Here is a 12,105-nt window from a genome sequence, read left to right on the forward strand (position 1 = left end):
GTTTTTTTTTTTTAAACTGAATTTGGTTTAACATTGGTGTAAACACGGCTGTGTTTACCTTTCTATTGTAAACCTAGAGGGCTACCCACCCTATTTGATCCTGGTGACCTTACTATTGTTCCTATTGTCCCCCGGGTCTATTGTTTTGCGGGTGTAGGCTCAGACAAGGTAAACTACAGGATATTGTGAGTGTGTCTCCAGTAATCTAAAAGATTGTTTTTTTTTTAGAGTTAAAAAAAAATATATATATATTTATTTCTTTTTTCTCCACTTTACTGTATTTTCTCAATTTTATTCTATTTGAGTTTCTGTTGTTTTTTTCCCCTCCTTCTATACGCTAATCTCAAAGTGACTGTATAGTACAGGGGAACATTTAACTTAATTTAGCTTACAAATTGTGCATATTATGTGTTGATAATGGCAGCCATGTCCTGTCTAGAAAAGTTTGTAGCAACTTAAACTCTTAAACATAAGAGCAATGAATTTGCATGTGATGCTAGATTACAAGGATCGCCTTGGGCCTATGTCCAGGAGTTATTTGAAGAACAATTTAAAACAACCAAAAAGGATAAAAAGCTCAAAGGTTTATCTGTAGCAGGCATGTATTCGGCTTGCATGGCTATGAATGCTAAAATACAGCAATTTGAAGATATAGTCTATAATAAAAATATTACAATTTCTGAGAGGGAAAAAGAGAATACAGCTTTACATAACCAAGTACAAACCTTAACCACCCTTAATCAAATGGTTAAGGCCTCACAGGAGGAAAGTGTTAAAAATTACAAATTGGCTCAAAAAGAAGTGGTACAATATGAAAACATGCTAACCAAAGTTGAGACTGAACTGGACCACATAACCAGTGCATACAAAGTGATCCAAAATCAGTTACAGGAAACTAAGGAAAATATATAGATCATACACATTGCACGCAAACAGAGTCACAGTTGCTACAAACAATTTCAATTCTTAAAGGACAGGCGGCTGTGGCTAGCAGATGTGAACATGCTAATGCTACGGCACCTACTTGTGCCTATGAAATTGGGGACACAGAGTAATGTGAAGAGTACTGGGGAGGTGAAGATATGGGTCCTAATTCTACTTTTCCTGTGGCAATGGGATAAATTGCAGAGCCACAGGAGGATCGAGAATGCACCATGGTCACAGACCCACTAGACAATAGGGACCAGCTATCCACAAATGAGGAGCAAGACAAGTTCCCCATCATGGGTAGGATCCAGACCCTCTCCTCTCCTGAAAGAAATCAAACTTTTTTGGGGTTTGATAGTGAAGGGAATGAGTTGATATCTAAGGTATATCCAATTCAACCGGTAAAAACCCTCAGGAGTGTGGCTGCTTCATTGGCAAAATTAAAACTAATGAACACATTATTCCACACGCAACCAATGTACAACAGAGGTGTGAGCTCTTAGGTGTGAGAAGGCCTAATGGCCAGGTTAAGGCACCTTTCAGCCCAGGGCAGTGTGGGAAATCTCCACATACCATAGGGTAACTTTCAATCACAGCGCCGACAACCTGAGAATAAAAAACATAAAACAAAAAACTCCACCTCCATCGGAGGCGTCCCCGCGTCTGCAGCCTTTTTGCGATGACAGCTGTTATATAGCTGAGGGCGGGGCCACCCGGTGACGTGAACAGGTGACCCCGCCTCTGACGTAACGTGACGTCACATCACGTCAGAAGGGGACGTGGTCACCTGCTTATGTCACTGGGTGGCTCCGCCCTCAGCTAGCTGTCAGTGCAAAAAGGCTGCAGTCAGCGGGAGCCTCCCATCGAGGCAAAGTTTTTCTGTTTTTTTTTCTCGGGTCATCCGCGCTGTGATAGAAGATGGATCTACATCGCGGGACATTTTTTTTTTTTGTTTACTAAAGGAATTGTCCAAAACTGTTTATTGTCATTTTTCCTTTTTTGACACTTTTTTGGTGAATGTGTAGGGGTACAATGTACCCGATATCCATTCACATAGGGGGTGCGGAATCTGAGGGTCCCCTTGTTAAAGGATGCTTTCAGATTCTGATAAGCCCCCCACCCACAGACCCCCACAACCACTATGCAAACCCCCACAACCAGGTGCTTTTGGGGAGGACCCCAAAGCACAATCCCATGTTAACGGCATGTGGCCTGGTACGGTTCAGGAGGTGGGCGCTCTCTCGCCCCCTTTTTCCTGTGGCCTCTCAGGTTGCATGCTCGGATAAGGGTCTGGTATGGATTTTGGGGGCATCCCCACTTCATTTTACTTTTTTAAATTTTGGCACAGGGTTCTCCTTAAAATCCATACCAGACCTGAAGGGCCTGGTTTGGATTTTGGGGGGGTCCCCCACGCAATTTTTTTTTTTAAATTTTGGTGCAGGGTTCCCTTAATATTCATACTAGACCCAAAGGGCCTGGTAATGGACTGGGGGGGTGCTTTTTATGTATATTGCTGGAACCCAACAATACATTACAGTCGCAAGCAATTTTAAATGAAATTTTTTCCTTTAGAAATGTCATTTTGCTGTGGTACTGTTATAAACACGGGAAAGATGGGCTACTTTACAGGCAGACTAAGGACACCACCCAGGAACAATATTTAAAGGAATATTTCATTTTAATTGTATCACTTTAAGCATTATTAAAATCACTGCTCCTGAAAAAAAAAACCTTTTTTTGCATAGTTACATGTCCCCTGGGGCAGGACCCGGGTCCCCAAACACTTTTTATGACAATAACTTACATATAAGCCTTTAAAATGAGCACTTTCGATTTTTCATTTTTGGGTCCCATAGACTTTTGCCTGTTCGCAAAATTCCCCCAGTTGTTTGGGTGGTATACCACACATAAATTGCACATAATCTCTGATATTTATCTGCCTTTTGAGAACTACCAATAGCTTATGTATGTGTTACATATGTTTATTTCATGTGGTACGCCCCTTGTATTACTGTTATTATTATTCCTTTCCTTGATTCCCCACCCATTCCAGTTTTTGACAGGACATTCGTTCTCAGGCTTGAGGGCTCAAATTATTATTTTTTTTCTGCAAACTCTGAGATGTAGTTTCCTAGGCAGGGAGAGGATGTAGCACCCTGATGTTTAGGCAGGGTTGCTCCTAAATTTATTTGCCGAGTGATAGTTGCTTTGGCCAATTGTTAGGGGTCAATTGATCTCACCCTAATTTTAGAATTGCTGCACTTTTCTCTTCTGTCACTAGGTGGCCGGATATCCGGTGGCATTATTTAAGACAAGGGTATTGCAAGGACAAGTTAGGAATAGATGGGGTGTCTCAGCCAATGGGCATTAATTTTCTTGAATTCCTTGGCCTGCTTGGAGAGCCTATTTATTTGGGTGAGGTCAAGTGATCAGTGTTCTGTGCCACCTGGATGGCTGTCTGATTGGATGTGTGTTGTGCTGCCCCGGGCTGCTAGGCCAATGCCTGAAGCCTATCTCAGGGATGTCTGGCTGCTAGGCTGTCTGAGGGCCTATCAAGAAGCAAGAGAGCAGTGAAGGGTTGGGACTGCGGCTTGCAGTCCAACCAGAATTGACGGTTCTGCCGGCCAGAGAACCAGTCGTGGACGGAGGTAGAGGGGAAGCTGTCACCACTAATGGACCATCCACCTTATTACCAGGGACCACTGTGAGTAGCTGAAGCAAGTACTGGAACAGCATTCTCACCAACTGGGGATGGTGAAGAATTGGGAAACTTCAGCAGGTGCCAAGCCAGGGACCCAGCCAGCGGAGGTGATGCTTGCAGAGAAGCCTTGTGTGTAAAGCCAGGGACTGAGCCGGCCAGCGGGGTGACACTTGAGGAGTATCTGTGAATGCCAAGCTAGGGACCCAGCAGGGAGGTGGGGGTGACGCTTGAGGAAGATACTGTGTGAGAAGATTGGACGAGCTCAGGGGATCCAGTGGCAGTGGATCAGCAAGTCTAGTGAGAGAGACTGGGAGCTCAGTGGAGTGAAGAATTATAAGGGGAAATTGTAGAGGAAGTGAAGAAGTTTATTACAACTTGTGTTAGAATCTGTTATAAGACTGTTGCCATAGAAGATGGTGGTCCTACTTGTGCAGATGTGGCGTCTTGCTGGATGTCTTTCTCTGCATGGCTGTCTACCTATAGAAGTCTCTGAATCTGCCAATTAACATTGCAACTACTAAGGGTGTCCTGGCCTAACCCTCTCTCCCACAGTTCTGTTCAAGAGACAATAAATCTCTTTGCATTCAAGAAGTCTATGTAGCCCATTAATCTACCTTATCTTGCACCCACCATGCCTCGTAACGTATTCTGCATAGAAGGATGTCAGCTCTGCCTAACTCTGGTGGTTCTTATTAGAGCAAAGGGGGCCCGGGATCTTACTACATTATAATTGATGTCATTTTTATTATATATTCAAAGTGGAAAACTCAGTGATTCTGAAGCTGATGTTAAAGAAGAGATAAAAGAGGAGGATGATGAGGATGGGATTATGGAGGAGTCAAAGTTTCTAAAAGAACACAAAGATGTGTACCAGGACACCATGGTGGAGTCATCCAGCTACATGAACCCCCCAGAGAGATGTTCCCATCCTCTGTATTCACAGGATTCCACACAGGAAGATCACACAATTAATCATTATTACAATGTTGGTGGGATGGAGCATCTAGAACATGGATGGGGATGTGTGGATATTATATATGTGATGTCACAGTAATACAGCTTATATGTTACAGATTATATTTTCTCTCATTTTATTGATTTAGAGTGGAGATCCAACCGATATAGAATTTGAGGTTAAAGCAGAAGAAGAAGAGATGCATGTGAGGGATGATCAGCAGTCTATGGAGGAGGATGGAATAACGGGGACATTTATAGAGGAGGACACTCCTACAGAGATCAGCACAGGTGGGTCATTAACACTAAATACATTCTTCCATCCATACTGCTCACTTATTGGTCCAGAGTAGGGTGGGGACTGGGTTATATCAGCCTGTAATACCCTGGTCACTTTCCTGAGCTGTGTTCCCCGTTCTGTATTCATGTATTCCTCTCGGATAATCTTCCTTCTCTGTGCTGCAGACACAGTTCATGTATCTAGGATGGATTTATGGAGATTCTGGGGGTTCAGCTGGTAGTAAAATATTGATTTTCTCTATAGGTGTTGCTTGTCTTAGACATCTGAGGTATGTGTCTTACATTCTGTCCCATACCTGGATCTAGCGAGATCTCTGACAGAGGAATTCTCCCGGGGTTACTAGTTCTGTTGTTTGCTGGCAGTGCGGGGTGGAGGGATATGTCTGTATAGCAGGGGTAGGCAACCTTAACGAGGAGGAGATCTACCTGAACAACATGGGAGAAGTCAAAGATCAGCGGGCACAGTATTGCCCAGTGTCACCTCCTCAAACCTGATTTAAACTTCTAATTGCCATACTACTGTGTCACAATAGTGTGCATTGCACCGCAATCATGGGTGTAAATCAGGTGGTGAGGAGGCAACATATCATCTCCTCACCACCTGTCAAATACACTTGGATCGCTTTTCAGAAGAGCAGCAGTGTACCGCCTGCCAATTTTAACCCATTTAAGTAAATAAGGGCACTCTGCATGCGCCCCACAACTTCATGCTTCTGTAAGGTCCAAAGGGTTAAAGCAAGTGGTGAGAAAGCAACAATGCTGCCTGCTTTAAACCCTTCCTTTCTGTACTGCACAAGGTTGCAGGGCACTTGCAGAGTGGCCTCATTCACTTGAAAAGGTTATGCTTGGTAGGTGCGACACCCATCAACCATGACACCCATCAACCATGACACCCACCAACCATGACACCCACCAACCATGCCAACCATGACACCCACCAACCAATGCACCCATCAACCATGTCACCCGCCAACCATGACACCCACCAACCATGACATCCATCAACCATGACACCCATCAACCATGACACCCACCAACCATGACATCCACCAACCATGACAACCATGTCACCCACCAACCATGACACCCACCAACCATGTCACCCACCAACCATGACACCCACCAACCATTGACACCCACCAACCATGTCACCCGCCAACCATGACACCCACCAACCATGACACAAACCAACCATGACACCCACCAACCATGACATCCATCAACCATGACACCCATCAACCATGACACCCACCAACCATGACATTCACCATCCATGACATTCACCATCCATGACATCCACCAACCATGACAATGCATATGACATATAACATATATAATGTGATAACATCCTCAAACTTTGGAACCTTAAACAGAAAGTGATAATGAGGGAGGAGTCAATAACCCAATGATGGTGATCTTCAGGATCAGTCCAGTCTTCATCTTGGTTGTTCTCCCCCCATCCTCACTCTCTAACCTATGGTGGGGCTCAGCCCCGCTGTTATTCATGACTAAATCATGGACTAAATCAGGGAGTTCAGGACTTCTTGTGTTGGGAAGATGACAATGAGTGATAGAGGGGGTGGGGACACTCGTCCTATAATCTCCTCATCACTGTCACTCCTATAAAAGACAGTTCTCGTTGTGTCCTCACTCTCTGACTAAGGTCCATGAATAAAGAAATGAACTGGTAGGAGATCAGAGGACCCATTTACTAGTTACCTTGCGGGGGGAATTGTAAGATCCTCAGAGACAAAGCTGACTGATGTGGGCGGAGTCCTGGTTTAGGGGAACCAATCTGCTCATGTCTAGTAATAATCTTTGTATTTCTATTTTAGTAGATGGACGGGAGATGAGGAAAACCTCAGAGGATTGTCTCACTTTGTCTCCAGACTGTAAAGTAGAAGATGAGGACATCACACAGTATAGTCCAGGAGAAAACCCGACTACCTCAAATGTCCATCCGGCACCACACAGTGTAGATGGACCATCGTATTCCTCTGAGGAACCTCAGACAGTGCGGGACGGGGCCGTCCTTCCAACAGAGAAGAGATTTTCCTGTACTGAGTGCGGGAAGTGTTTCCATTATGAATCCAGGCTTAATGAGCATACAAGATGTCATACAGGAGAAAAGCCGTATTCTTGTCCTGAGTGCGGGAAATGTTTTTCACAGAAGTCTAATCTTTCCACACATCAGAGATCTCACACGGGGGAGAAGTCGTATCCCTGTTCTGAGTGCGGGAAATGTTTTTCAAGGAAGTCCCATCTTTCCACACATCAGAGATCTCACACGGCCGAAAAGCCGTATTCCTGTTCTGAGTGCGGGAAATGTTTTTCACAGAAGTCTAATCTTTCCACACATCAGAGATCTCACACGGGGGAGAAGTCGTATCCCTGTTCTGAGTGCGGGAAATGTTTTTCACTGAAGTCCGATCTTTCTAGACATCAGAGATCTCACACGGGGGAGAAGCCATATTCCTGTCCTGAGTGCGGGAAATGTTTTTCAAGGAAGTACCATCTTTCCTTACATCAGAGATCTCACACGGGGGAAAAGCCGTATTCCTGTTCTGAGTGCGGGAAATGTTTTTCACTGAAGTCCGATCTTTCTAGACATCAGAGATCTCACACGGGGGAGAAGCCGTTTTCCTGTTCTGAGTGCGGGAAATGTTTTTTAGACAAGTGCAAACTTTCCACACATGAGAGATCTCACACGGGGGAAAAGTTGTATTCCTGTCCTGAGTGTGGGAAATGTTTTTCAGACAAGTCCAATCTTTACAAACATCAGAGATCTCATACAGGGGAGAAGCCGTATTCCTGTCCCGAGTGCGGGAAATGTTTTTCAAGTAAGTCCCATCTTTCCTTACATCAGAGATCTCACACAGGGGAAAAGCCATATTCCTGTCCTGAGTGCGGGAAATGTTTTTCAGTGAAGTGCAATCTTTCTAGACATCAGAGATCTCACACGGGGGAGAAGCCATATTCCTGTTCTGAGTGCAGGAAATGTTTTTCACAGAAGTCCAGTCTTTCCACACATCAGAGATCTCACACGGGGGAGAAGCCGTATTCCTGTCCTGAGTGCGGGAAATGTTTTTCAGACAAGTCTAATCTTTCCACACATCAGAGATCTCACACAGGGGAGAAGCCGTATTCCTGCCCTGAGTGCGGGAAATGTTTTTCAAAGAAGTCCCATCTTTCCACACATCAGAGATCTCACATGGGTGAAAAGCTGCATTCCTGTTCTGAGTGCGGGAAATGTTTTTCAGACAAGTCCGATCTTTCCACACATCAGAGATCTCACACGGGGGAGAAGCCGTACTCCTGTCCTGAGTGAGGGAATTGTTCCTCACTGAAGTCCTGTCTTCCTGTACATCAGGGATCCCACACAACCCTTGAGGTGTATTAGTGACTTGAGTGCGGGGAATGTCTTCTATATGAATGTTGCTGGACATCACAGCTCTCATGTGGGGAAGAAGTACACCCTGATATACACCTCAGATATACTCCATGGCTGATCTCCATCATATAAGAAGCAGGGGGATATATTTGTGGTGAGTGTGTGAAGGGGGTGTGAGTCCCTGGATGTCCTTTATTATTGGCCCGCACACAGAGAGGACTTGTCTCACAAATATCCCACTTATATTGTGTTTTATCACTCCATGTCAATGTACTATGTCTATCTAAACAAGGATGGACAATGTCACTTGTCATTTGTAACACTTTGTATTTTGTAACTGATTGTTCAATAAGAAAACTTCCAATAAAAACGATTAAAATAGAAAAATGGAGTCATTGCCTTTCATTGATATGTGATGTAAGCTTTGCAAACACTTAGTGTTCTCATTTTTTTTTAAATTGTTGAATGAATATGACAAGAATTCACCCAGCTGTGATGAATGTTGTCCATATTTTATCTCATACATTGATTTCCTATGATCATTGGCTCCCTCTAGTGACCACAGTGCGGTATTGTTGTATTTTTACTGATGTGAAGCCTTTTACGAAAAATACTTCATTATGGCCACTAGAGGGAGCTGACCATCATAGGAAATCACTTTGTTAACCACTTCAGCTCTGGAAGGTTTTCGCCCTTCATGACCAGGCCAATTTTTATTTGAATTTAGCGCTGTGCGAAATAGCGCTGGGAATTGCGTGGTTATGCAAAACTTTTTTACAGTTTTTTATTACATAATATATATATATTATAATTATTATTATTATTGTTATTTTTAACATATTTATTTATATTTTATACAAATAAAAAATGTTGAGAACATTTTTTTTTTACTTTCTGCTATAATACATATCGAATAAATAAAAAAAAATCAAATTACTTCATAAATTTTGTCCAAAATGTATTTTGCTACTTGTCTTTGGTAATAAAAAAATTCCCAATAAATGTATATTAATTGGTTTTGTGTGAAAGTTTTATAGCATCTACAAAGTATGGGATATATACTGGAATTTTTTTATTATTATTATTATACCGTTAATGGTGGTGATCAGTGATAGTGTGGTGGACAATCTGACAATAACTGACGCTGGGTGGGCACTGACTAGCTGACACTGACATCACCAGTGACACTAATACAGAGATCAGTGATAATACTATACACTGTCACTGTACTAATGACACTGGCTGGGAAGGGGATGACATCTAGGGGCAATGAAAGGGATACCTATGTACCTAACAATGTGTAATGTGTGTACTGTGTGCTGATTTTACTAGGAGACCCCTAAATGTCAGGAGATGTTTTTTTTTTTTAACCACTTCAATCCCGGACACTTATACACCTTCCTGCCCAGACCAATTTTCAGCTTTCAGCGCTCTCACATTTTCAATGACAATTGCGCGGTCGTGTGACGCTGTACCCAAACAACATTTTTTTCCCCACAAATAGAGCTTTCTATTGGTGGTATTTCATCACTTCTGCAGTTTTTATTTTTTGTGCTACAAATAAAAAAAGAGCGATAATTTTGAAAAAAGAAAAAAAAAAATGTTTTTCTTTGTTTCTGTTACAAAAGTTTGTAAATAAATACGTTTTCTCCTTCACTGATTGGCACAGATGAGGTGGCACTTACATGCGGCACTGATAGGCACTCATAGGTGGCACTGGAGGGCACGTATCAGCGGTACTGATAGGCAGCACTGATAGGTGGCACTGATATACAGCACTGATAGGTGGCACTGATATACAGCACTGATGGGCACTGATGAGGTGGCACTTATATGCGGAATGTATTGGCGGCATTGATAGGCAGCACTGATGGGGGGGACTGATAGGTGGCACTGGAGTGCATGTATAGGTGGCACTGATGGGTGGCACGGATATGCAGCACTGATCAGAGGCGCTGGCAGGCATCACTGATGGGCACAGAGTGCAATCCCTAATGAGCAATGATTGCCATCCCTGGTGGGCTCTAGTAGGTTTACTTGGTGGCCATGGGTGGGCATCCCTGGTGGTCCTGGGTGGGCATCTTCGAGGGGCTGCACTGATAATCAATCAGTGCAGACCCCCCTGTTAGGAGAGCAGCCGATTGGCTCTCCTCTACTCACACCTGTCAGTGCGATACACGGCTTTTCCTGTTTACACTGTGATTAGATGTGATTGGACACAGCTGATCACGTGGTAAAGAGTCTTCATCAGAGGCTCTTTACCTCGATCGGAGATGCGGTGTGTCAGAATTCGGTGTGTCGCGGCTTATCCTGCTGGATGTCACATGACGCTCAGTCAGGATAATGAAACCACTTCCTGGCTGTCATTTTGCTATATGGTGGGTGGGAAGTGGTTAAAGACGGGAAGTATGGAGCAGCTCAATGAATAGACCTCCTAGCAATGCTATTACCAGGCTGCAGCTAGGGGGAGCTCTAATGTTTAGAGTGTGACCACAGAAGAGTCATCCCATCTAGCTCACCTTACCTCCTTTACTGCCAGAGGTCTTTTTGCATTTTTAAAGCAGAACAGAAAAAAATCCCCCATTAGTACACCTCCTCCCCCCCTCCACACACAAAACACTAAACAGTTATTACATTTGTGAAATTCTTTTCATTGAAGAGAAAAGTCAAATTGAATTTTCAGGAAGTCAGTTCTGAAAATGTATCCTGTATTCTGCCTGGGAGGATCTGTTAGAACAGTGATGACATCATATCCTCTCCCCTCTCTTTACACTGTCATTGAACTACATTTCCCATCATTTGCAAATTGCAGTGAATGTGGGAGGGGACACGAGGCCTGTACATGTAAATGTGAACACGCCCACTTCACCATAAATCACGCCCCTCATTCTGTAGACACACTGCTGAGCACAACACAGACAGTGAGGGGAAATTCTTATAACTGTAAAGCATGTCTGTGATCTCCTCTCCAGACACAGCAACATATTTCCCTTACATGATTTATGTAATCATTACTGAACTGTACACACATCCCATAATGATATATTATACACTCTGTACTCTGCTCTAATTCAGTATTAGAAATATTCCTCCTCCTCATGCAGCTTTGAGACCTTTCTATCAGTAATCAGTGCTTGTATGATGTATAGGAGCACATCCCTATCCGCACCACAGAGAGAGCCGAGACATGCTGCTTTACATCAGTGTGTGATACAAGTAAATGTCACCATGAGAAAAAAAAACAAAAAAGTGCAGCTTTAATTTACTAATCAATAATGGTGGAACCCTCTAATGTATGAAAATCTCAATAAACTTCAATATTAGCACAATATCGGTCTCTGTGATATGTAACGTCACATATAATACACATCAAGCTGAAAATAAGACATAAAAAATGACTGCAAACTTTGCAGGGATGGTGGAAACCCCTCCTACAGATATTTGGCAGAGGACGGTGTCAGTAAAGCAGTGGATGGTGGCCACTGCTTATCAGTGCAGCCTCATCAGTTTCGCTGTATCAGTGCAGCTTATCAGTGCTCATCAGTGGAGCTTACCGGTGCTCATCAGTGCAGCCTCATCAGTGGAGCTTATTAGTGTTCATCAGTGCAGCCTCATCAGTGCAGCTTATCAGTGTTCATCACTGCAGCCTCATCAGTACAGCTTATCAGTGTTCATCAGTGCAGCCTCATCAGTGCAGCTTATCAGTGCTCATCAGTGAAGCTTATCAGTGTGGTCTCACCAATGCAGCATATCAGTGGCCATCAGTGCAGCTTATCAGTGCCCATCACTGCAGCCTTATTAGTGCAGCTTATCAGTGCCCATCAGTTTGGTC

General features: G+C 43.5%; 1 protein-coding gene across 1 annotated transcript in view; it reads left to right on the forward strand.

The window, feature by feature from the left end:
- Positions 1–12,105, forward strand: part of LOC141126606 (uncharacterized) — a 757,790-nt gene that overhangs the window by 84,295 nt on the left and 661,390 nt on the right. The window contains 1 exon segment of the mRNA XM_073612528.1: positions 6,932–7,939. Coding sequence (XP_073468629.1) covers positions 6,932–7,939 — 1,008 coding nt within the window.

The sequence above is a fragment of the Aquarana catesbeiana genome, linkage group LG02 (genome assembly GCF_042186555.1).
Source record: "Aquarana catesbeiana isolate 2022-GZ linkage group LG02, ASM4218655v1, whole genome shotgun sequence".
Taxonomy (NCBI): Eukaryota; Metazoa; Chordata; class Amphibia; order Anura; family Ranidae; genus Aquarana; species Aquarana catesbeiana.